General features: G+C 37.0%; 1 protein-coding gene across 10 annotated transcripts in view; it reads left to right on the top strand.

Annotated features, from left to right (window-relative positions):
* tjp1b (tight junction protein 1b) overlaps positions 1 to 22,238 on the top strand; it is a 182,188-nt gene that overhangs the window by 67,267 nt on the left and 92,683 nt on the right. The window contains exon 1 of one of the 10 annotated variants that reach the window (XM_056451647.1): positions 8,633 to 9,117. The exons of the other annotated variants lie outside the window; for them this stretch is intronic. Within the exon in view, the coding sequence (XP_056307622.1) occupies positions 9,091 to 9,117 (27 nt within the window). The 5' untranslated portion in view covers positions 8,633 to 9,090. Of the gene's footprint in view, positions 1 to 8,632; positions 9,118 to 22,238 lie in introns of those variants that run through there. 10 annotated transcript variants of the gene reach the window in all.

The following is a 22,238-nucleotide window of genomic DNA, read 5'->3' as shown; positions in this document are numbered from 1 at the left end:
GCTGTCAACAGTGTTTTATGTAAAATTCAAAAGGTTTTCTTTAAAATGATACCAAACTTTTGCATTTACACCTCTGCATGTGGATTTGGGAAGCTTTTGAATTTAGGTAGGCAAAATCCAGGCGGAAAGCCCAAAAATAGCACTTGACTTAATTAAACCAGTTAAACTCCGTGGACCCAGTACCGAGTCCGTGACCTCATCGACTTTCGCTTTAAGATTTAAAGGGCTAGCATTTCACCAGACCCCCTTAAGTGGTTTCGTTTGAAAGTGTAGAATCTATATTTAGGCACATATGCATCACTTTGGTTTTTTATTCTACTGTACAAAAGTTATTTACACTTAAATACACAGTATTTTGGATACCGGAGCTCGGTATTGAACATTGGTTCATATTTTTGATATGGTTCATATTTGACACATGTACAAGTTATAGCTCAAATGACAGCTCTTGCCGGTGCTCATACGGTTCTAGAATTCTTTTTACTAAATTATATTCTCATATCAAATAGTTGTCGAATGAATCGCGGAGTTTCCATGGCGCAGAAGTGAAAACAATACATTTATGATCAATAAGCAGCCCCGGATAGCACAGACAGCTGTCATCTCTTACCTTATGCTGTGCGCTTCAGGGCCATTTCTCCTCTGTTTTTGAGGTGATGTGCAAAAGTAATCCTTTTATATGTCTGACGTGGTCCAAACACAGTGAATTATGTTTGATCAAACAAAAGAATAGTGAAATATGAAAACAATGATCAATTCCATAGACTGTAAAAGATATGGATGTAGGGTCCATGATGTCACCTATAGCTTTCTGAAGAACGCAAATGAAGCTACGAGTAGACGTGGCCAACCATCACCGACCGGAGGTTACCAAAAAAGGGCAAGGAGGCGGAGCGTGAGTTGTATGGTTCATATTTGACACATGTACAAGTTATAGCTAAAATAAAAGCTCTTGCCGGTGCTCATACAGTTCTAGAATTATTTTTACTGAATTATATTCTCATATCAAAGACTTGTTGAATGAATCGCGGAGTTTCCATGGCGCAGAAGTGAAAACAATACATTTATGATCAATAAGCAGCCCCGGATAGCACAGACAGCTGTCATCTCTTACCTTATGCTGTGTGCTTCAGGACAATTTCTCCTCTGTTTTTGAGGTGATGTGCATAAGTAATCCTTTTATATGTCTGACGTGGTCCAAACACAGTGAATTATGTTTGATCAGACAAGAGAATAGTGAAATATGAAAACAATGATCGATCCCTGTGGCTTGTATAGCACCTCTCATCAGTTGGAATACAATAACTTTTGCATAGATAATAGTAGAGACATTTTTCTTTTTTCCTATGATTACAGACATGTGCAGGAACCACCGAAATTAATTACAGCAAGCTAGACCACACAGAACCTAGAAGATACACTTTCAAATTTGAGTTTATAAAAAAAATACAAAAAAGCACCTCTTTTTTAGGTGTTTATTATAACTCAGACAAGATATACATTTATTTTAAACACTTTCAATAGTGTTTTATGAAAATTCAAAGGGTTTTCTTTAAAATGATACCAAACTTTTGCATTTACACCTCTTCATGTGGATTTGGGAAGCTTTTAAATTTGGGTAGGCAAAATCCAGGCGGAAATCCCAAAATAGCAGTAGAGTTTAACTGGTTAAACTAAAATAATTCCATAAACATTTATAACCACTGAAGTGTGAGGAAATTGTAAATTCTCTTTTAATGTGCGTTTGTCAGTTTTGTTAAAGTATCGAAGAATATATCCATGACTGTAGTAGTCAATATTGAACTGATATATCTACAGATTTGAGCCTGAAATCATACCGTATCCCTCTCTGAGTGTGACGAGACCAAAGAGATCTTTCACAAAACGCCAAAGGCATGGAACTAAATTAAATAAAGCCATAAATGTTGTCTACAATACCAGCCCTCAGGAAAGGTTGTGACAGCCACTTTGAGCTTTATTGCTCTCAAGCTTCACTGAACAATATCATCATACTGTAGACACTTAACTTCAGATGGCTCGTATAGCAGACAGTGCACATTTCTGGCATACGCAGTCTGAGTATATGGTGTACAAGCCTTTGTAAAGTGCTGAAGACTAACACACTGATCTCAATTAGAGAACACTATCAGATTCATCAAATTTATTGCCGTTCATCTGGATTTTGTGGTAATTTTATTAATTATCTGACAAACTATTTAACTGGCAGCTGAACTTTCTGGTTTTCACTGACTTTGGAAGATGGTGTTTTGATCTAGAGTGACGGAAAGCCTCAGACACCAGAGGAAAGATGAAGAGATGCAGGTCTCTATCAAACACTTGGCGCAATGCAGTGTCATGCGCAACACAAGTGTTTTTTTTTTGCTAGTTTCAGCCCGGGGCAGGTATCATTTGCACTCATTTGTGTGCCCATGGGCATGCTGGTCTTAAAAAAAGTTTGTTAGGCACATTGTTGGTGCATTGCTGTTTTTAAGGGAACTGAAATTGACCACCTAAAAGAAGGTCTAAATCAATGACAGTTTTTGTTGTTGTTATTTAAAGAGCATGTTAGTAATCGGCAAGTCCAAAACACACACATGTTGCTTATTACAAACACAGGGATGCACAGCAGCAACAGAAATACCTTTAAATTCATTCATTCATTAATTTTCTTCCGCTTGTCCGGTGTAGAGTCGCGGAGGCAGCAGTCTCAGGAGAGAATCCCAGAATTCGCTCTCACCAGACACATGCTTCTCAGGGAGGATCTCAAGGTGTTCCCAGGCCAGCCGAGGCATAGGGGCACTCACACTATGATATCCGAACCATGGCCAGGCACATTACGAGGTTCATTTGACAAGTGTGAGTGCTCCGAATCGGGCCCAGGTGCGGTTCAGTTGGCCGGCCCTGGCCCAGTTGGAAGAGGTGTGCTAAAGCGCGGTTCGGTTGGGTTTTGGCACAGTACGCTTGTAGTGTGAGTGCAAAGCGCACCTGAGCGCAAAACTGAAGATGCAATGTCACTTTTAAGGGACTGTTTCATATGGATTATTAACCATTCTTACTTTTCAAGATGAACTGTCATAGTTTATTAAAGCAATCGCCACTGTTAAACTGAACAGTCGCATCATTGATGACGTAAGCGTGCACAGGTTCGAAAGGCAAAATGCAGTATGAGTGTAAGCCGTCAGGGGAGGGGGGACAATCGCACTTCGGCACAGTTCATTGCAACACCCATAGTCACTCCAGCCCGTCTGGGCCTCCTCCCAGTGGCACATGCCCGGAACACCTCCCTAGGTAGGTGTCCAGGATCCGAAACAGATGCCCGAGCCATCTGGTAGTTTTTACTGTTTCTCACAATCATGAATTATGATTTTTTTAATATTTAATTTTTTTATGCCTCGATTATTTCTTGTCTGACTTCATTTCTTGCCAATCTGACTTTATTTTTATATCTTTCAATTTTAAAACCAGGCGACACGGTGGCTTTCAAAAGCAATCTGCAACAGAAAACCCACCGCGGCCACGTGATTTTACCACATTTTCAGATTTTACCACAATTTCCAGGCTGCTATTTATTTATTTATTTTTTGCTTTTGTTTTACCTGGTTTCTAGAAACATTCTTTTTCGAGACTCAAACTCTGTCATCACAGTCCACTCAGCTCCGAAAATTGATATGTCCTTGCTAAGTCCCAAGTCCATCGGCCTACATGGCGAGCTTCTGGGCAAACTGGTAACACCAGAAAAGCCGTCCATATGGAGGTAAGCGCCAAGCGGTATATTGCGAAGTGGAACAGAAGCTGTCAGCGGCCTCATGGGGGCTCAGTGGTTAGCACTGTCGCCTCACAGAAAGAAGGTTGCTGTTTCGAGTTCCAGCTGGGTCAGTTGGCATTTCTGTGTGGAGTTTGCATGTTCTCCCCGTGTTGGCATGGGTTTTCTCCACAGTCCAAAGACATGCGCTATAGGTGAATTGAATAAACTGGCTGAAATATTTAATAAAGAAAAAAAAAAAATCAAAGGGGGGCTAATAATTCTGACTTCAACTGTATATATAAACAGTCATGCATGATGATTAAAAATTAATTTATTTATTTCAATAATAAGACAAACTTTCTGAATTTCAACATACAATTCAGGTTTTTTTTTTAGTGAAACGATGTAATCAGTAGGGTGTAAGGTTTAGAAATTTGCTAGATAATGGCCGTATGGCTGGTTTGTTGCTTTTACAGAACTTTGTATCAGCTGTACTCTTTCCGACATCTCTGTTTGTCACTCCAGCACATGTCACGGCCCTCAGGAGCCGCTCTGGATGGCAGGTTAGGTAATAAGCCCTCTTTTCTCATTCTCTTGATTAACTCAGCGTCCTTCACAGTCTCCTGCTGGCTCTTCTTTCCTCTGTTCTGCTGTCTCTCGCTGTTTCTGCTGAGGACTCGCACTTCGTTATAGGCTACGTCACTTTTTCTAGCATTTGCGGCTAATGATAATGACATGCCAGCTAGACCCCAGCCGCTCTGCATTCATTTAAAAACTGTATTAGGTTACATCAGAAGCAAATAAGTGTTTTATTTGCTGTATCAATCATTTCATTGTACTATAAATTATACTACATTCTGTTTATTTGACGCAATTTGGATTTCATATCAAATCAGTTTATTTCTTGTTGTTGAGGTTATTTCTACCATTCTGACTTGATTTCTTCCAGTTGTTTTTATTTGTGTCTCGCCATTTCTGCTGAGGGCTCACAATTCATTACAGGCTACGTCACTGCTTCTAGCATATGTGGCTAATGCTAATGACTTGTTAATTACCCTGCAAGTCATTTCTGAAATATAAATTTCAGTTGTTGGTTAGAACAAAAACCTTTTAATATAGAAAATATTCCTTCTATCGTGTGCCATTGGTTTTTATTAAGAACACAGTTTAAATCAGCATTGGTTGGTGTTGGCAATCTGGCAACCTGCTCTTGCGTGTTTTGAACCATGGGTGCAATACCTAGTTCAACCACTGGGTGTCATACTTGCGTACTGCACCTTTAACTGAGGTAAGTGAGGCCTGCAGTTCTTTGGATGTTGTTGTGGGGTCTTTTGTGACCTCTTGGATGAGTTGTTGCTGCGCTCTTGGGGTAATTTTGGTCAGCTGGCCACTCCTGGGAAGGTTCTTCATTGTTCCATGTTTTTGTCATTTGGAGAGAAAGGCTTTCACTGTGGTTCACTGCAGTCGCTAAGCTTAAGAAATGGCTTTATAACCTTTTCCAGACTGGTAAATCTCTGTTATATTCTCTTACTCATTTGTTTTTTGAATTTCATCATATCTCAGCATGATGTCTAGATTTTGAGGATCTTTTGGTCAACTTCATTTTGTCAGGTAGGTCCTATTTAAGTTATTCTTGATTGCGAACAGGTGTGGCTGTAATTAGGCCTGCATGTGGCTAGAAGTTGAACTCAGGTGTGATAAACCAAAGTTGAATTGTGTTTATCATAGGGGCAAGCACTTTTTCACACAGGGCTGTGTACTTATAGATTTTGTTTTCTCTTAATAATAAAAACCTTCATTTAAAAGTGATTGATGTGTTTATTTATATTATCTCTGACTAATATTTAAAATTAGTTTGATAATCTGAAACATTAAAATGTAACAAACATGCAAAAAAATTAAATAAAGTGGGGGGGGGGGTGGCATTTATATATACATAATGAAAATACCCAGTACACACACATATATTTGGAGAATACAAACTTTTTTCATATGTGATCAGTCACAATTAATCATTAAACAGCACTATCTATTAGGGATGTCCAGATCCGATCACATGATTGGAAATCGGGCCCGATCACGCGGTTTCAGACTCGATCGGAATCGGACATTACCTCCCGATCAGGACTCGAATATATATATATATATATACAGTATATTCTCATAATTTTTTTACACATCAATAGTTATGCGGTGGCACAGACTTAGACCTGTTTTCTTGCGGCATAACATCACTTTGTTGCAGAAGGAGCTTGAAGCAGAAAACGCGAATATGGCTGTTTCTCAATGTGGCTGTTTCTCAATGTGGCTGTTTCTCATCCAAAACTGTCTACTACTCAGTAGGTACTGCATTTGAATTTAAACATACTACTCAGCCGTTAGAAAGACATACTACATCCACCATTTTGTCATGGTGATGTGACCTACTTGCGTCAGTTGCGTTGATTCACTCCCATTCATGAATTCTCTCGTGGGGCTTCATGGGATAGCGCAGCGTGCATGGTATGTGTGCCTCAGTAGGTCTTCCAGGTACTGATTTTTGACTGACTGGTTACAGTCTGTAACACCCCTGGGTTGCCAACTTTGGAATAGTATCCAATTGCAGCAGCCGCTCGAAACACGCTCAGAAAAGTCGTTCTGACTTTCGAATTTGAAATTCTGTTCATCTTTTGCAGTGGTTTTTATTTCTTAGTTATGTTTAGTTATATTTTCTGTTTTTCCTCTCTTCATTACAGGCTACGGCACTTTTTCTAGCATATGCAGCTAATGATAATGACGCACCAGCTAGTCCCCAGCCATCCTGCGTTGATTTACTGTAGCAGGTTTCATCAAAGCAAACTACTGTATATTTACCATTCGGGTTTTATCTGCTTATTAATGACTTTATGGTGCTGTAAATGCACTGGTCTCTCTGCGGGAAGGACGCAGCAGCTGAATTCTGCATTCTGGAGAGCTGACGGCGGAGCCACGCGGAGGCACAGGTGTCAAGGGCAATTTATCTTTGCTTCCTTGCATTGTTTTTGCAGAGATGTGTCAGGCGGGCTGACTGGGCATCGCTGCCATTTGGAGCCCAGCATGAACGTGTGTGAGGTCTGTGTGTGAATTTGCAGATGCAGGCTAGCGGTGGACTCGGGGGACCTAAAGGGGGCGCTGTTCACAGCTGACGTCACTGGTCTGGTCTGGAACTAAATATCTTAACCATCCAAAGTGAAGAGCTGCAATGGCTTGGTTTAACAGCGCATTCCGAGTGACGGTAAATCTATGAAGAATAGCAGAACACACACACAGATCCTGGAGCACAGGCAGAGACGGTGTGTGTGTAGTATATTGACTGTTTATGATTAGTAAATGCCGTCTGTTGTGTATAACATTGATGAAGGTGTGAGGTGGTGTGTGTGTGTGTGTGTGTGTGTGTATGTGTGTGGTTGGTTTGTTGCTTCTGTTGTGGGTAATAAAAGCTGAAGTGGAGCCGCGCACTGGCCAGAGCTCAGAGAATCAGAGGAAGTTGTTGTGTGAAGCAGCAGCGAGTGAGCTTTTCCTGTTGCGGTCAGTCAGTCGAGTGCTTACAGTCTGATTGACTGTTCTGATGAACATTTACTGTAATCTATCTATCTATCTATCTATCTATCTATCTATCTATCTATCTATCCATCCATCCATCCATCCATCCATCCATCCATCCATCCATCCATCCATCCATCCATCCATCCATCCATCCATCCATCCATCCATCCATCCATCCATCCATCCATCTATCATTTTTATATCTATATATATCCATCCATCCATCCATCCATCCAGTACACCCTACCATCCATCTATCATCTTTATATCTATATATATATCCATCCATCCATCCATCCATCCATCCATCCATCCATCCATCCATCCATCCATCCATCCATCTATCTATCTATCTATCTATCTATCTATCTATCTATCTATCTATCTATCTATCTATCTATCTATTGCATCCTACCATCCATCTATCATCTATATATCTACATATCCATCCATCCATCCATCCATCCATCCATCTATCTCTATTTAATTGACTATCTATCTCTATTTAATTGACTATCTATCTCTATCTATCTATCTATCTATCTATCTATCTATCTATCTATCTATCTATCTATCTATCTATCTATCTATCTATCTATCTATCTAGTACATCCTACCACCCATCTATCATCTTTATATCTATCTATCTATCTATCTATCTATCTATCTATCTATCTATCTATCTATCTATCTATCTATCTATCTATCTATCTATCTATCTATCTATCTATCTATCTATCTATCTATCTATCAAGTACACCCTACCATCCATCTATCTATCTATCTATCTATCTATCTATCTATCTATCTATCTATCTATCTATCTATCTATCTATCTATCTATCAAGTACATCCTACCATCCATCTATCATCTTTATATCTATACATCCGTCCATCCATCCGTCCATCCATCCATCCATCCATCCATCTATCTATCTATCTATCTATCTATCTATCTATCTATCTATCTATCTATCTATCTATCTATCTATCTATCTATCTATCTATCTATCTATCTATCTATCTATCTATCTATCTATCACTCCAGTAAAGATGTTTACCTGTATCTTTAAACATATAATAATTACACCTGAACGGTCAAACAAAGGTTTCCTCCCAGTTTCTGGGTCTGCTCGTTTCTGCCGGCTCTGCATAAATCGCTGTAGTCTAATAATTCATTCACAACACCCACTTTACAAAAGCACTTCACCTCAATGCCTTTTAATAACAACAAGGCAAAAGTGGAACATCCCAGATAGGGATGCTGGAGCTGCTGCTGCCCCTCTTTCTCTCGTGTTCCCACCCCTGGAGAGATGCAATGGAAATGTCCAGGCAGACAGACATGACACTGCTGAGGGAGAGAGAGCAGAGTCTCCTCATCCTCCTCCTGCCATTGCAGAGAGTCTGAACACGACATCCCGCCCTCTGCCTCCCCGCAGGTGGACCAACACACCTCTGATCGGATATTAAGCATCAGGACTGCTTTCAATACAGCCGAATCCGACGCGTCGCATTCAGAGATTTGGCGAAATGTATCCGCTTCATCAGCAATAAGAGGAGATCACTGGCGGTACATGGCGAACTTTACGCTCATCTGACATGTTGCTGTTCATCTTTATAAGAGACCACGACACACTTTAGCCTGACAGAGGCGAAGAAAGACGCGGATTTTACATTCGCTCGGTCAACCAAGCCCCGACATCCCTGTGTTTTGTTGGATTTCTTGGAGGCGACAACATTTAGCCTCAACTTGCCTCTGCGCGAGCAGCTAAAGGAACAAAATGTCTGCCCGGGCTGCCTCTAATAAGGTTTGTCCTCATTTATTCACATCTCAGACGCAATGTCAGCAGTTGTTATATGTAACATTGTGAGATGTAATTAAAGCAGAGCTTAAAATGTGTGCTATCGATGCCCGAGGTCATAAATGTGCGTGCGCGTTTAGCCGCAGCTAACGGTGATTCCTCAACTTATGCTAACAAGCTAACGCTAGTCGATATGTGCGGTAGTTTTACAGCTTTAATTCAACATCTAACAATTTAGTTTTATATGTAAGCTTTCTATTTACACTGTCAATACTGTATTTGCTATGTTCGGCGGTTTGTTTTTAGATGTGTCGCGTTTGATTTAGTGGTAGCGGCTAAAATATGCGGTTTGGTTGGTGCTAAGCTGAAGTGCTTTCCAAAGTATGCTGGTTTTAAAATGTTTGTTTTTTACTATTCAGAAGGGCTTGGATGTTGTAATGCCAATTGTAACTGTCATTTCATTTTTTTAAACAAAAAGCTGACAAACAAGTGCAACGAAGAATAACGCAGGTTATCTGGAAATACGTCAACGCTTATGTAAAATCTCCTTAATCTGTTTTAAAATGCGTTATGTAAAAATTCGCGGATATTCTAACTCTCTAACGCTTAAATGTGACATTCACAGATGTTTAAAAGTGATGGTTTGGAAGTGTCCCATTGTAAACAGACAGCTGATGCCTGGGATAAACATCAAACTCCTCAGCTGTTTGAAAACATGCGTGTGTATTGTTTTGTTTTATTTGAACTTTGTCATCTTTCATTTAAAGGCCATGGAAACTTTAGTTCAGGAAATGTAAATATCTTTGGTACAGTTTCTGTTAGGCGAGGTCTTTCATTGACACCTGTTGAAGCCCCGCCCACAACAGGTGTAACCATCTCAGGAATGTCACTCACCTGCCCTTCTTCCTCGTCATCAGTCATGGCCATGGTTGTCAGTGATGTTTGGTTAAGCCGAGTACCATTAACCTGTTTGACCGGATCAGCCCACAGAGCATGATTTACTTACTGCAGTTGTTTTCAAAATGCTCATCATGAGTTCTATTATGACGTATTTTATAATTGGTTGTTCATTAATGTTGATATCTAGTAAAATGTAGATGGCAGAATAAGCAGGATTTATTTGTTTTTTGTTTGTTTGTTTGTTTGTTTTAATCAGCCCACAAAAGTCATTAGCAGTAATTGTGTATGTCTATCTATGTGTGTTAAAGGGTGAGTTCATTACAAAATGAAAATTACGTAATCGCCAGAACACCATGTAGATATTTTTATGTTAGTAAAACCTATGGCTGGGCAATTAATCAAGAAGTAATCAAAATGGACATTCAGAACCTATAATCGATCAAATTTTTCCAGGTCAATTTTTTCAATTACTTTCCCAACTGCGTGTGGAGTCATGTGACCCCACTCTGTTAAGGCTGATTTATACTTCTGAACGCACATGTATGGTCGCATACCCATGCACCTCTCAAAAAAATGTAACTACACGTTGCACATTTGCACTACATTAACGATGGTTAGAAGCTGCGCCGGAGATGCCTTGAGGCAGCATATTTTCTATTACAATAAAATTATTATTTACATGAAAATATTTGTTTACATAAGATTTAAGAGATGCACTGTTTAAAATATTTTTACAGGATATACAAGTTATTTTATTTTGAAAATATACTGCTTATTTTCTATTTTAATATGAAAAAACTGACAATAAATTATTTTATTGCAGCGTGACTGTTGAGTTTAGGCAATGTGTGTTTTAATTTCAGTTGTTCAACATTGATGTTCAATAAATAATCATAAATAGTAGATTGTGTTTCCTTCAATTATTTTAAAATCAAGTAATGCACCCTTCATTCAGAAATCTCTCACTTGTAATATGTGAGCATATTTACTGTACAAAATTTATCAGTGAACTATGAGGGCAAAAAATTAAAATAAATAAAATAATTGTTCATTAATCGAAATAGAGTTAAAATGTTTAATTAATCAAGATTTTTATTTTAAGCCAAATCGCCCAGCCCTAGTAAAACCCCAAATTGTACCTCTTCGTCATTTAAAGCCATTGTGTCTCAACTGAATAAATTGGCTTAAATCATTTAATTTTTTGTTGTTGATCCCTTTACAAATGAAGCATCAATAAGTAAATAGACCTATTGCGAGTCAACAATCTGTCATATTTAGTTAATAATATTCATTTGTGGTTAGATGATGAATGATAGTCTAATGAATTTAAGATTGCTCAAGTATAAGTAAAATAGCATTTTTCATTTATAGGGCACCTTTTAAAAAATTTACTGATGTTAAAATGGGACCCAAATCCCAGTGATTATGATGCCCACCGCAAGGTGATGTCGGAGTGCGGTTTTCCCCGCCCACTGAGTTGACTGACAGGCACCATGTTTCTATAATAACATGTATACGCATGTCCACAGAACATTTTTTGCAAATAAACTGGGATTAAAACATTTGTTATTACAACTCTGTGGTTTTTATAAGTTTAAAAAGGTTTTAAAACATCCTGTTTGTAATAGAGTAAAATTACTGTAATTCTTAACCGCCATAATCACCACAGCCACATGGTGTCAGTAAACATGCATATATATATATATATATATATATATATATATATATATATATATATATATAATGTGTGTGTGCGCATGTGCGCACGTGCTGCAAAAGGCATTTTTGTGAGACTCATCATTTCAGAAAGGCTTGAATAAACTCCAGTACTAATACATCAAATGAACTTGGTATTTTCGACTAATGAGCTGTATTTCAGCTTCTGTCTCTGTCACTAACTGCTGTTTATCTGACGTCACGCATGATGAGAAGCAGACACGCACATGGAAACGGTGGGCGGGGCGGAAGAAGCAGCTCATTCGGATTTAAAGCCACAGGCTACAAAAACAGCTACAATGTATTCTGACACCAAAATGGGCAGATTCTGGAGGCTATAATAAATTATCTGATGGGTATTTTGAGCTTAACTTTTCCAGACACATTCAGAGACATCAAAGGCTTATCTAACATTTTGTAAAATAGCTGCCCTTTAACTAATATGTTAATTATGTACCTATATGGTATCTCTAACACACCCACACATACATACTAGATTAGTGATTTTTATTTATTCAGTTCTAATAGTTTTATTCTAATAATATTGATTTTGGAACTGTCGCTTGGTAGAATGACTATTTGTGCTAAATAGCTGATCAGCACAGTTACTGGCAAATGAAATGAATATAAAAATGGCCAAATATTGGCAGATTAATTGGCCTGAGCAATATTGATTTCTCTGTACCTGACAATTTCAGTTTCGCACTACCAGCCAATGGCTTAAATGTTTTGAAAACTGGTCATTAGAGCAGCATGATTCATTCAATTGAATTTAAGATCGCGATTTCTCTAAAAAAGTAGAAATAAAACATTCCACCTCACTGGCAGGAATACGAAAATCTTCTCAAACAAAGTATAGTTTAAAAAAACTCTAATGTTATCTTCATATAAACAGTTTTTGTGAAAACAGTAATGTCGTGTACACGTATTGTGTTCAGTAAATATGGATAAACGTACTTGAGAATCATGCATTTGTTTATTTCTAAAGTGACAGCACCAACTACTGGCCTGCCATGCACAATACAGTGTTTTTTTGTGTTGATGTGCAGGGCTCGCAATATCTGGTAGATAGAGTTTGGTAGCCTGACTGAAAAAAACAATAGCCCCAGGACTTCGAGCTACCAGATTTTGCCAAGTAGGAGACCTCTAAGTGGGTGGTATTACACCGCAAATAGGTTGGGTAACCTCCAAGTGGGAGGGACTTATGCCGCAGGTGGGCTGGGTTTAGGTGGTGTAGGTGGAGTAGACATTGATAAAACACGTCAGGTTACTGTGAGGTTGGGTTTACGGTTGGGGTAGACATTAATAAAACACAACAGGTTATTATGAGGTTGGGTTTAGGGTTGGGGTAGACATTAATAAAACACAACAGGTTATTATGAGGTTGGGTGCTTTGAAATGCGCATTTTATTCATAACCCTTGACATAATTTCAACTGAAACATGAAGCGAGGGTGGGACATAGAGTAGCTCCTCCCCTTTTTAAAAAACAGCCTATAATGTTTTGTTTTTAGTCGCAGCTCGCCAGTGAGATTGGTTGAGCTCAAGTGCATCAAATAAAAAGTAAACGAGAAGCATCTTGAAGGGGGCGGGGCATGTCAGATACTAAAGAGCATTTGATTGGTCAGAAGATTTGATGCGAAACTGAGTATGAGGTGACATCAGCAAAAAAATTGTAGATCCATTTAGCCGGAAGTGACAAACTGCAAGCTTTGGATGCAAGTTTATGTCTTCTAGTTGTGAATTTCGTCACTGATTTGGAGCACACCATCTTAAAACTAACATCTAAAAAAACTTTTTTGATTTCACACGACTTTTAATACATTATTGTCATTTTAAACATTGCAAGATTACTTGCCAACTGGCCAAGTCCATTGTTCCCTCACCTGAGGCAATTTTTATGCATATTTGCTGTGTTAATTTTTGACTGTAGTTGTAAGACTTGTTTGTACAGTAATAGATTATTAAAAGAGCACTTGTATTTGTTCAAAACAGACTCTGGGTGAAGGGATTGCTGTAGCTTGCGTGGTTTGGTCAAACGTCTCCTTCTCATGGCCTTGGACTTTGGGCCGGTGGTTTCACTGGTCAAGTCTCCGTAATCCTGTTGGTTTAATCTCTCTTCATGAGATCAAAGGCAGCACCACAACACGATTTCCCGTCTAGCCTAAATGGAGGATTTTTGTTTGTGCCTTGCTCAAGTCTCCCGCCCTACATTACAACTCAAATTATGCTTTAGATGTAGACTTGTTAGGGTAATGTGGTTTGGCACACTGAAGCCTGGGCACTGACTTTTTTTCCCGGGTCATTCAGGGTAGCTGGCCGGATGCTAGGCAACTAGTGTCTGCTTTAGATCAAATCTGTTTTTAGGAAAATAAACTCACTTCCTTTGATCATTATAGTAATGGAAGCTGGTGATTTTGATCGAGGTTTAATGTAAACAGTTGCTTTGCTTGTTTATTTTCTGTTCTCTCAATATCTTCCTCCTTGTCATTTTACTCGTGGCTGAAAATTGTCAGGTTTAGTAGTGTTTTATGAGGTCAAATTCTACAAATAAGTACATAGAAATATTTAGAAATAATGATCAAATTTTGTCTTCTAAAAACGTTTTTTATTATTTTTAATTGTTTTTGAATCCAAAATTTGATGTATTCTTTTAGAAATTTGTAACCTGTTTTGACAAATAAATCAATTATAATATTGCTTATTATTTCGAATGAATAATAACTATAATTAGGGCTGGTCGATTTGGCCTAAATTTTTTTCCAAAATCTCAATTAATTGAACATTTTAACTTGTTTATAATTAATGAATGATTATTTTATTTATTTAATTATTTTTTGCATAAATGCCAGCGGACGTGCAGCAACTTCAGTCATAAGGTAAACATAAAACAGAAGTTTCCATATGGAGCTACTCAACAGGACTTAACACTTGTTAAACACTTGCTACAACAGTCACATTCATCACCTCTACCAATCCGACCAATCACAGAGCTTGCGCTATGCGTTGTTGTGATGTGTAGTTAAATATATTTTAGAGTCGGCGCAATAGCCTAGTGGTTAGCGCGTCGACATATGGTGCAGTAGCACATCAGGGCGTCGCGAGTTCGAATCCTGGCTCGATGACATTTCCCTACCCTACCCCCCTCTCTCTCTCTCCAACTTCGCTTCTTGTCTAAATACTGTCCTATCTAATAAAGGCAAAATGGCCAAAAATAAATCTTTAAAAAAAAAAAATATATATATATATATTTTAGAGGCGCTGGACCATAAGCGTGTGCTCAATGTAGAAGTATAAACCAGCTGAGTGGGGTCATGTGACTTCACACGCGGTAGGGAAAGTTATTGAAAAAATTGACCTGGAAATTTTTGAACGTTTATAAGTTGTGAATGTCGATTTCGATTTTCCGCTCAGCCCTACTTATGATAATATTAGTATTCTGTTTGAAATGTCCTATGGAATTCAACCTAATTAAATAATTTATTTAGAATTTTATCACACAATATTTTTCGTTTAGAATGTGCATTAAATAGTTACCTTTAAATTAGTTTTTTTACACAAAACAGATTGATTAAAATTGCATGATGTACTTGAAGACCACTGTTATGTCTACTCCCTCCACCCCCTCCACAAGAAAAATAAGAATTTTCATATCAAAATGCAATTTCAAAAAAATGGTGAATGCTGGAGAGCATGTGGAAATGTATTGGTTGATCATTTTCACATATTTTGGAATTGTAATATTAAACACACATACTGGCAAGATTTGATTAAAGAGATAAATACAATAAAGAGATTAAATCTGGAATGTAATTTTAAAGCTATGTACCTGGGAGTTTACTCTTCAAAAATACCAAAAAATAATGCATATATTCTAAATGCACTACTAACAACTAGCAAAAAGGCCATTACTAAGAAATGGTTTAAGGAAGATCCTCCATCTGTAGGTGAATGGCATGATATTGTAAAAGAGCTGTATGATATGGAAGTATTGACACTTTCCTTGAGACAACAAGCCTGTAAAATGTCTGCATACTGGGGTAAATGGTTGAGAAGAAATGTAATGTTTTAATTTTATTGTGGTGCTTTTATTTATATATATCTGGAGCCTGTTGATCTTTGATATGCAACACTTAAATTTTTATATAGCGAAATTTTATCAACCAGAAATACGAATGTAAATAAGATTGTATTTAGTGAACTTTGATACTTGTCATTTTTTTTGTATGGCTTTTTTTGTTTCCATGTTCCTTTAAAATGTTTTTTGTTTGTTTTATTTTGTTCTGAACTGTTTTGAAAACAAAAAAAAATATGTATATATATAAAAAGATGTGTAAATGTATGTATATATGTGTGTATATATATATATAACAAATGCATATTGATTAGACTTTCCCTTAAAATAACTTAAGAATTTGTATGTAACATGCAACCCATTTATTGTGTACTTTAACAAAAAAGCAGATACTCAAGCCTAACGGAAAAAGCTCCATTTATTTATAATTTTTTCCCTTTTTAATGTAGTCCCCCCCTCCCATTTCCCTGAATTTCTTTTTTCCCATTTGGCTTGTATACAGTATATGTTAATAACTGCTGTAAAAATATTTTAAACATATGTTAAATTTGTATCACAATTTTAGTAAAATGTTAAAAAATGCATATTAATTGTTTTGTTTGTCAATTAACTATCTCATTTTTATCTCGGGAAGCTTCTTAAAAGCTTGCAGTGAGTAAAAGAGGAAGATGTATCCAGAACAGTTCTTATTTAGCTGCTGTTTGTTCATCAGTAAAAGTGTTTTCATGGTAAGTCCTTTAGCTACAGTGTGAGTTTGGGAGTTGGCATGGTGATTCTCTCTCCAGCAGCCTTCACCCGTTTGTTTAATCTTGTAAAGGAATGTGAGAATGCTGTCCTTCACAGCGACTGTGGGCGAAAACAGAGCTTGGCCAAGGATACAGATTGAAATGTCTCTCTGTCAAAGTTTCCCAAACACTTTTGTTCTATTGCTCAGTTCAGCACAGATAGCTCCGCCCCAAAACCAAAACCACTGGTGTTTGACAAAAATTACATAAGCTTTACATATTCGCTTAAGCAAAATTTATCTGAACTATAAATGATATGAGAGGACTGTACGATGTTGGAAAAACTGCCATTGCAAATTTTCGTTTTTTTTTTTTTTTATATATATTCTCATACAAGCACTCTTACGCTGCGGCCAATTTCGTTTATTCAATTCACCTAGAGCGCATGTCTTTGGACTGTGGTGGAACCGGAGCACCCGAAGGAAACCCACGCAAACATGGGGAGAACATACAAACTCCACACAGAAATGCCAACTGGTCCAGCTGGGACTCGAACCAGCGACCTTCTTGCTGTGAGGAAAGATTTTAGCAACAGATTTTAAAGCTTCTTTCTTTTAATTGGCCAGCAAGAAAGCAATGTTAATTTGGCTAATCCCAAAATAACCAATTAAATTTTAATATGATAATTTGTGATAGTTGGTCTAGCGAAGTGTGTTAAACAGTGTTTGGCTCAAGTGTGTGTGCTCGGTTGTCCCGTATAATGATGAATTTGATACGTGAGATTGAAAGGATCAAGGTCAGTGATACAGGCCAGATTTCTCTCTCTCTCTCTCTCTCTCTCTCTCTCTCTCTCTCTCTCTCTCTCTCTCTCTCTCTCTCTCTGTTCTGTGTCAGGTGACCTGCTTTTCTGTGAAGCTTGGACATGTATTCTCTCTCTCTCTCTTGTGGATCAGGGGATTATTTTGTGTTTGTGGGTTGGACGCTGACCCAAAACTTCTGCATGTAAGGCTGCAAGAATGCCATTTTTGAATGAATGTTTAACGGTCATGAGCAGGAAATGCATTAGCATTGTGTTTGGTAATACAATGAAGTTGTTAATGGGGAAAACCGATTGAGAATAATGGCTTAAGTTCAAAATAGTGGTTTGATGAATAAATCATGCTTATCTTTGGCAGAAAAAAGATAAAATGCTACAAATAAACAAAGATAAACTTTACTACAAATAAATAGCAGCCCATGGCATGAATATTTCATTTAAAGTGCCTCTTAAGGTATTTATATATTATATATGTGTAATTTTGCACTTGCTGACTGTAGTAACGTACAGTCAGTTGGTGACTGTAGTAAATTTTTTAAATTAGTAAATTATTAGTAAATAATTAGTAAATTATTTTTGGATTTTATGTGTCTTTCCTCAACTTCTCAGCAGTATTTGTGCCATTTCATGTGTTTTGCAGTGCAAATTCACAAATATACACATCTTAATTCATCAGCGATTGGTACAACATACATAGACTAGTTCATACAGACTTTTGCTGAATACACATTACAAACGTCACCTGACGCAGGCTGCACACTGTACAGGTCTTCACGGATCCAAAAATTCAGACCCAAACTGAATTTGGAAGAGACCTGAAAACTGAAACAAAGGAGACCTGTAAATTTGCTTTGTATTACCGTAATGCCACGGCTGAACAACAGCATAAACTGCTATGACAATGATCACCTCTGATTATGTGCTTTCAGTGTTAAATGGTACCAGTGTGAGTTTAAAACCATTTTATGTGACATTTATTGCCATGCTGAAAGCAGCAGGAGTTCCCCTCAGATCTTAAAAATAACTAGCAGACTGTTAGAAAATGAAAGTCAGAACTGTGATTCAGTCAAACCAACATCATCAGTTACTCAGTAGCCTATTAATAATGTTAAAGAGGTTTAATATGTATTAATTAGATGAAAAGCCTTTGCCATCTTGTTGAGGGACAGTGGTTGGTATTTAAATGTTTGTCGCATCGATTTTGGTGCAGACTGCCTTCCTGGAATCTTGTAGCGTTACTGGTTGGGACATAATCAAGTACCAGTATCTGACTATTGTTGAAAATTAAACCAAACTCTGCTTCTTCAGGCTGAGGTAATGTGCGCGCTTATGTTTTAACCACCTTATTATTTCGTACATCCCATCATAATTTTACAAGTTGTAAGTTACAAAACGCATGCAAAGTGCCTGAATGGGGTGGTATGGGAATTCCACCAAATTTGATATACTGTAAAGAGAAACAATAAATGTTAACCCACAATCTGTGTAGAGACAGAAATTACACGCCATCATGGATCACATATCACACATATAAACATATTGGAACACTTGTCTAATCAAAGCAGAGTAAACCCTTAGAAAGGCGGGATTTAGAGAGACCGGATCCTTGAACCAACCATTTTAGACACTCTGAAAGAGCTGATGCTGCAGTGTGTTGTGGAAAAAATGTAAGCACTTTTTGACCTTGGATGATTGTAATGTGTGAAATATCACAGCTTCACACACCGCTGACAATGCAGTGTGTTCTTGTGTTGCAATATAAACTGTGTCTTGATATACCTTCAAGAAATCAGCTGTCTTTAATTGCTTTTGTTCTGTTGTTTCAGTAAAAATTAAGATGATTTTATAATCCCTGCATGTGCTAATCTTTAGATATTAACTAGATGTGTATCCTGGAAAATAATAAAAAGCTTTTTTTTTTTTCTTCTTAAAATAGGACTGTCACTGTTAAAATAATTATGATTAATCTAATTGTTTCTAATCAAACAAACAAACGAATAAGATATCTAAGAAAAAATATCAGAAAATTTGATTTAATTACCTCAATATCTTTCTAATGTAGCTCACAATTGTGTTGTCAACTATTGATACACACTTGTTTCTTCTAAAAAACGAAATATTCGGAGAAATGTGGACCAAATTTCATCATGCCACAAGCTGTGTTTACACACTAAGAAATTTAGGGTCATTTAAAGTAAAAAATACGGTAAAATACGGACCAACCCAAACATTGGGTTAAATCTGGTCCTATTAATTCAATTAGAAAATAGACCCAGAATTGAGTTAAAATAACCCAGTATTTTTTAGAGTGTAGATGCCTATATCATTTCATCATTTTTAATCAATTCAAGTGGACACTCAAATCAGACATTTCCTAATCTGTTGTTGCATTTTTACTCATTATGATTGGTCACATAAGGTGTCATTAGTTAATGCTAGTTAATTTTTTAACTAATTGCTAGTTAATTCACCAGCATAAACTAAGCATGAACATTACTTGTACAGCATTTATTAAGCATGGTTCAACATTTACTAATGCATTATTAAGCTCCAAATTCATGCTTGTTAACATTAGTTAAGGCACTGTGAGTTAACTAACAATTACCAACTTGATTTCTATCAACTAATGTTAAGTAACATGAACAAACACTGTAATAAATGCATTGTTCAATATCTGATCCTTTTAGTAAATACATTAACTAACTTTAACCAATACAATTTATTGTAAAGTGTTACCTTATGGTTTACCGCTTTGCTCTTTCCATCAAATCTTTTAGTTTCAGCAGACTATGAAATCCGTTCCCTACATGGCGGTGGATGTTGCAGAGCATTTTAAAAGCACAGAGAATGAATCGCGGCACTATCCCTCGAGCTAAATATCATTACATTTTCACTCCAGCCAGAAATAGATGTGCTGAGACACCACATTTAAAAATAGCTCTGTCAGAATGCAGAGACTTCAACTGATTTCACTAAAGTGAGTTTCTATTGCGACTGAGTGTATTTGAAAGAAGCAACTCATGCGTGCCTGCATAGAGCACTTAGCAGCGATTCACAGTGTATGATGTGCCCAAACTATGCCAAATCGCTTAGTGGTTTTGTGTAGCGTCGAATGTGAAGAGAGCTGTGCATACGCAGCATGCTTCTGAAATCATGTTAACTGTATTGAGTGTAAATCTTGTCGTTTCTATGCGCCTCTGGTTTATGATTCTGGCTGCGGTTTCAGTCCACTGATCTTTCTGCCTTCAGCTCTTTGGCCGTAAGCTTGAAAAGCTGAAGTCTTTCATCTACATCCAGTCGTCTAGAGTGAAATTCAAGCTTTTCTCTGATGTGAACTTGCTCATGGATGATTGAAGCATCTCGCTTGTGAACACATCTTACGCTTCACAAACAAAACAGTTTGTCAGTGAACTGGTATTTTGTTTTATTGACAAACTATAAGAATGAAGCATGATGTTTGCAAACAAATGACCAGACTGAAGACGGGTTTCCATCCAAACATTAATTGAAGCTTTTCAACGTTTGCAAAAAGTGTAATTTACCAAATTTGGGGTGTATAATAGATTGATTTTTTTTTTTTTTTTTAATTAATTAATTAATTTTATTTATTTATTTTTATAATAGTATATGCATTATACACAGACATGCGTGATTAGGTCTGGGCGACATTGGAAAAAAATTCTCACAATATAATATTTAATATAATTTGGTATCGATGATTATTGAATTTTTTCTATTTAGGAATGTTTTATTTTTTTATTGATTTATTTAATCATTTTATTTTAATTTACCAACATTATTAGGGCAAATAATTTTTAATAGTCAAATACAAACAAATAAAAAACCCAAATATATCTCGTCTCTTATGTCTTATAATAAAATAAACATAAGTGGTAAAGAGACTCAAACTTAATAATTAATGTTACAAAGTGTGTGCAATGATAGTGTAAACGAACTTAAAGCGAACTTTAAGGTGTCAATAAGAATGATACAGTAAACCCCAAACTCTATTAACAAAACAGAGGATGATAATCAAATCTGAGCTTTCAAGTAAAGGAACTGACCATCATTACTCAAATACACACTGCAACATTACAAATTGTGAAGTTAAGTGACTACATTACCCCTATGCTAAAAACTCTTTCAGATGTTGTGCTAGTGGCTGGGATGCACAAGAAAAGAAACCAAAAAGCCACTCTGGTGACATCCTTACATCCTTTATTTACAATCTCCTCACTGCTGCTACATGGCACTCATTTCCGTGTGTTGTTATTCGGCGAAACCCAAACGGAGTATGTGGAATGCATGTGGAAAAAAGTGCGAGCGCATGGTTTCGGTTTCCTTCACCGCTTGCGTCGCGCCATTGGGAAAAAATATGTGATGTTGTTTAGTGTTACGATAATGATAGTTATTAAAATATAACTAACTTGCATTCAGCAATAAAAAAAGAAAGAATGCTATGATCATACAAAAATAAAGAGTTAATATATATATATATATATATATTGAGTTAATTTAATAAAAAAACACTTAGACTTGAAAACACGACTGATGACTGAAAACTTCGGCTGATTGATTGTTATTGGCTGTTGTCGTTTTCCTCTCTCGTCTCCCAGCATTAGTGTTTATTTTCAGCTCTGGTTTCATCTAAATGGAGAGGTAAAGATAAAGAAAGTAAGGCCCCATCTCATTGGTCAGATTTGGATAAACAACCCATGCATGCAGAACTCAAATGCTTGGCACATAAAACTACTGTAATTTATTGCACCATGTAATGTGGACATTGCATAAACTATTATATATACAATAATATATTTTTCGATTTATTACGCAGCACTACTTAACATCACATATGTTTCCAGAATAGTGCATCCCTACACTGTAGTAAATATCTG

This window comes from Danio aesculapii, chromosome 25 (assembly GCF_903798145.1).
Source record: "Danio aesculapii chromosome 25, fDanAes4.1, whole genome shotgun sequence".
Classification (NCBI taxonomy): domain Eukaryota; kingdom Metazoa; phylum Chordata; class Actinopteri; order Cypriniformes; family Danionidae; genus Danio; species Danio aesculapii.
The sequence above is the reverse complement of the archived record's forward strand: the minus strand, read 5'-3'. Positions and strand labels throughout refer to the sequence as shown.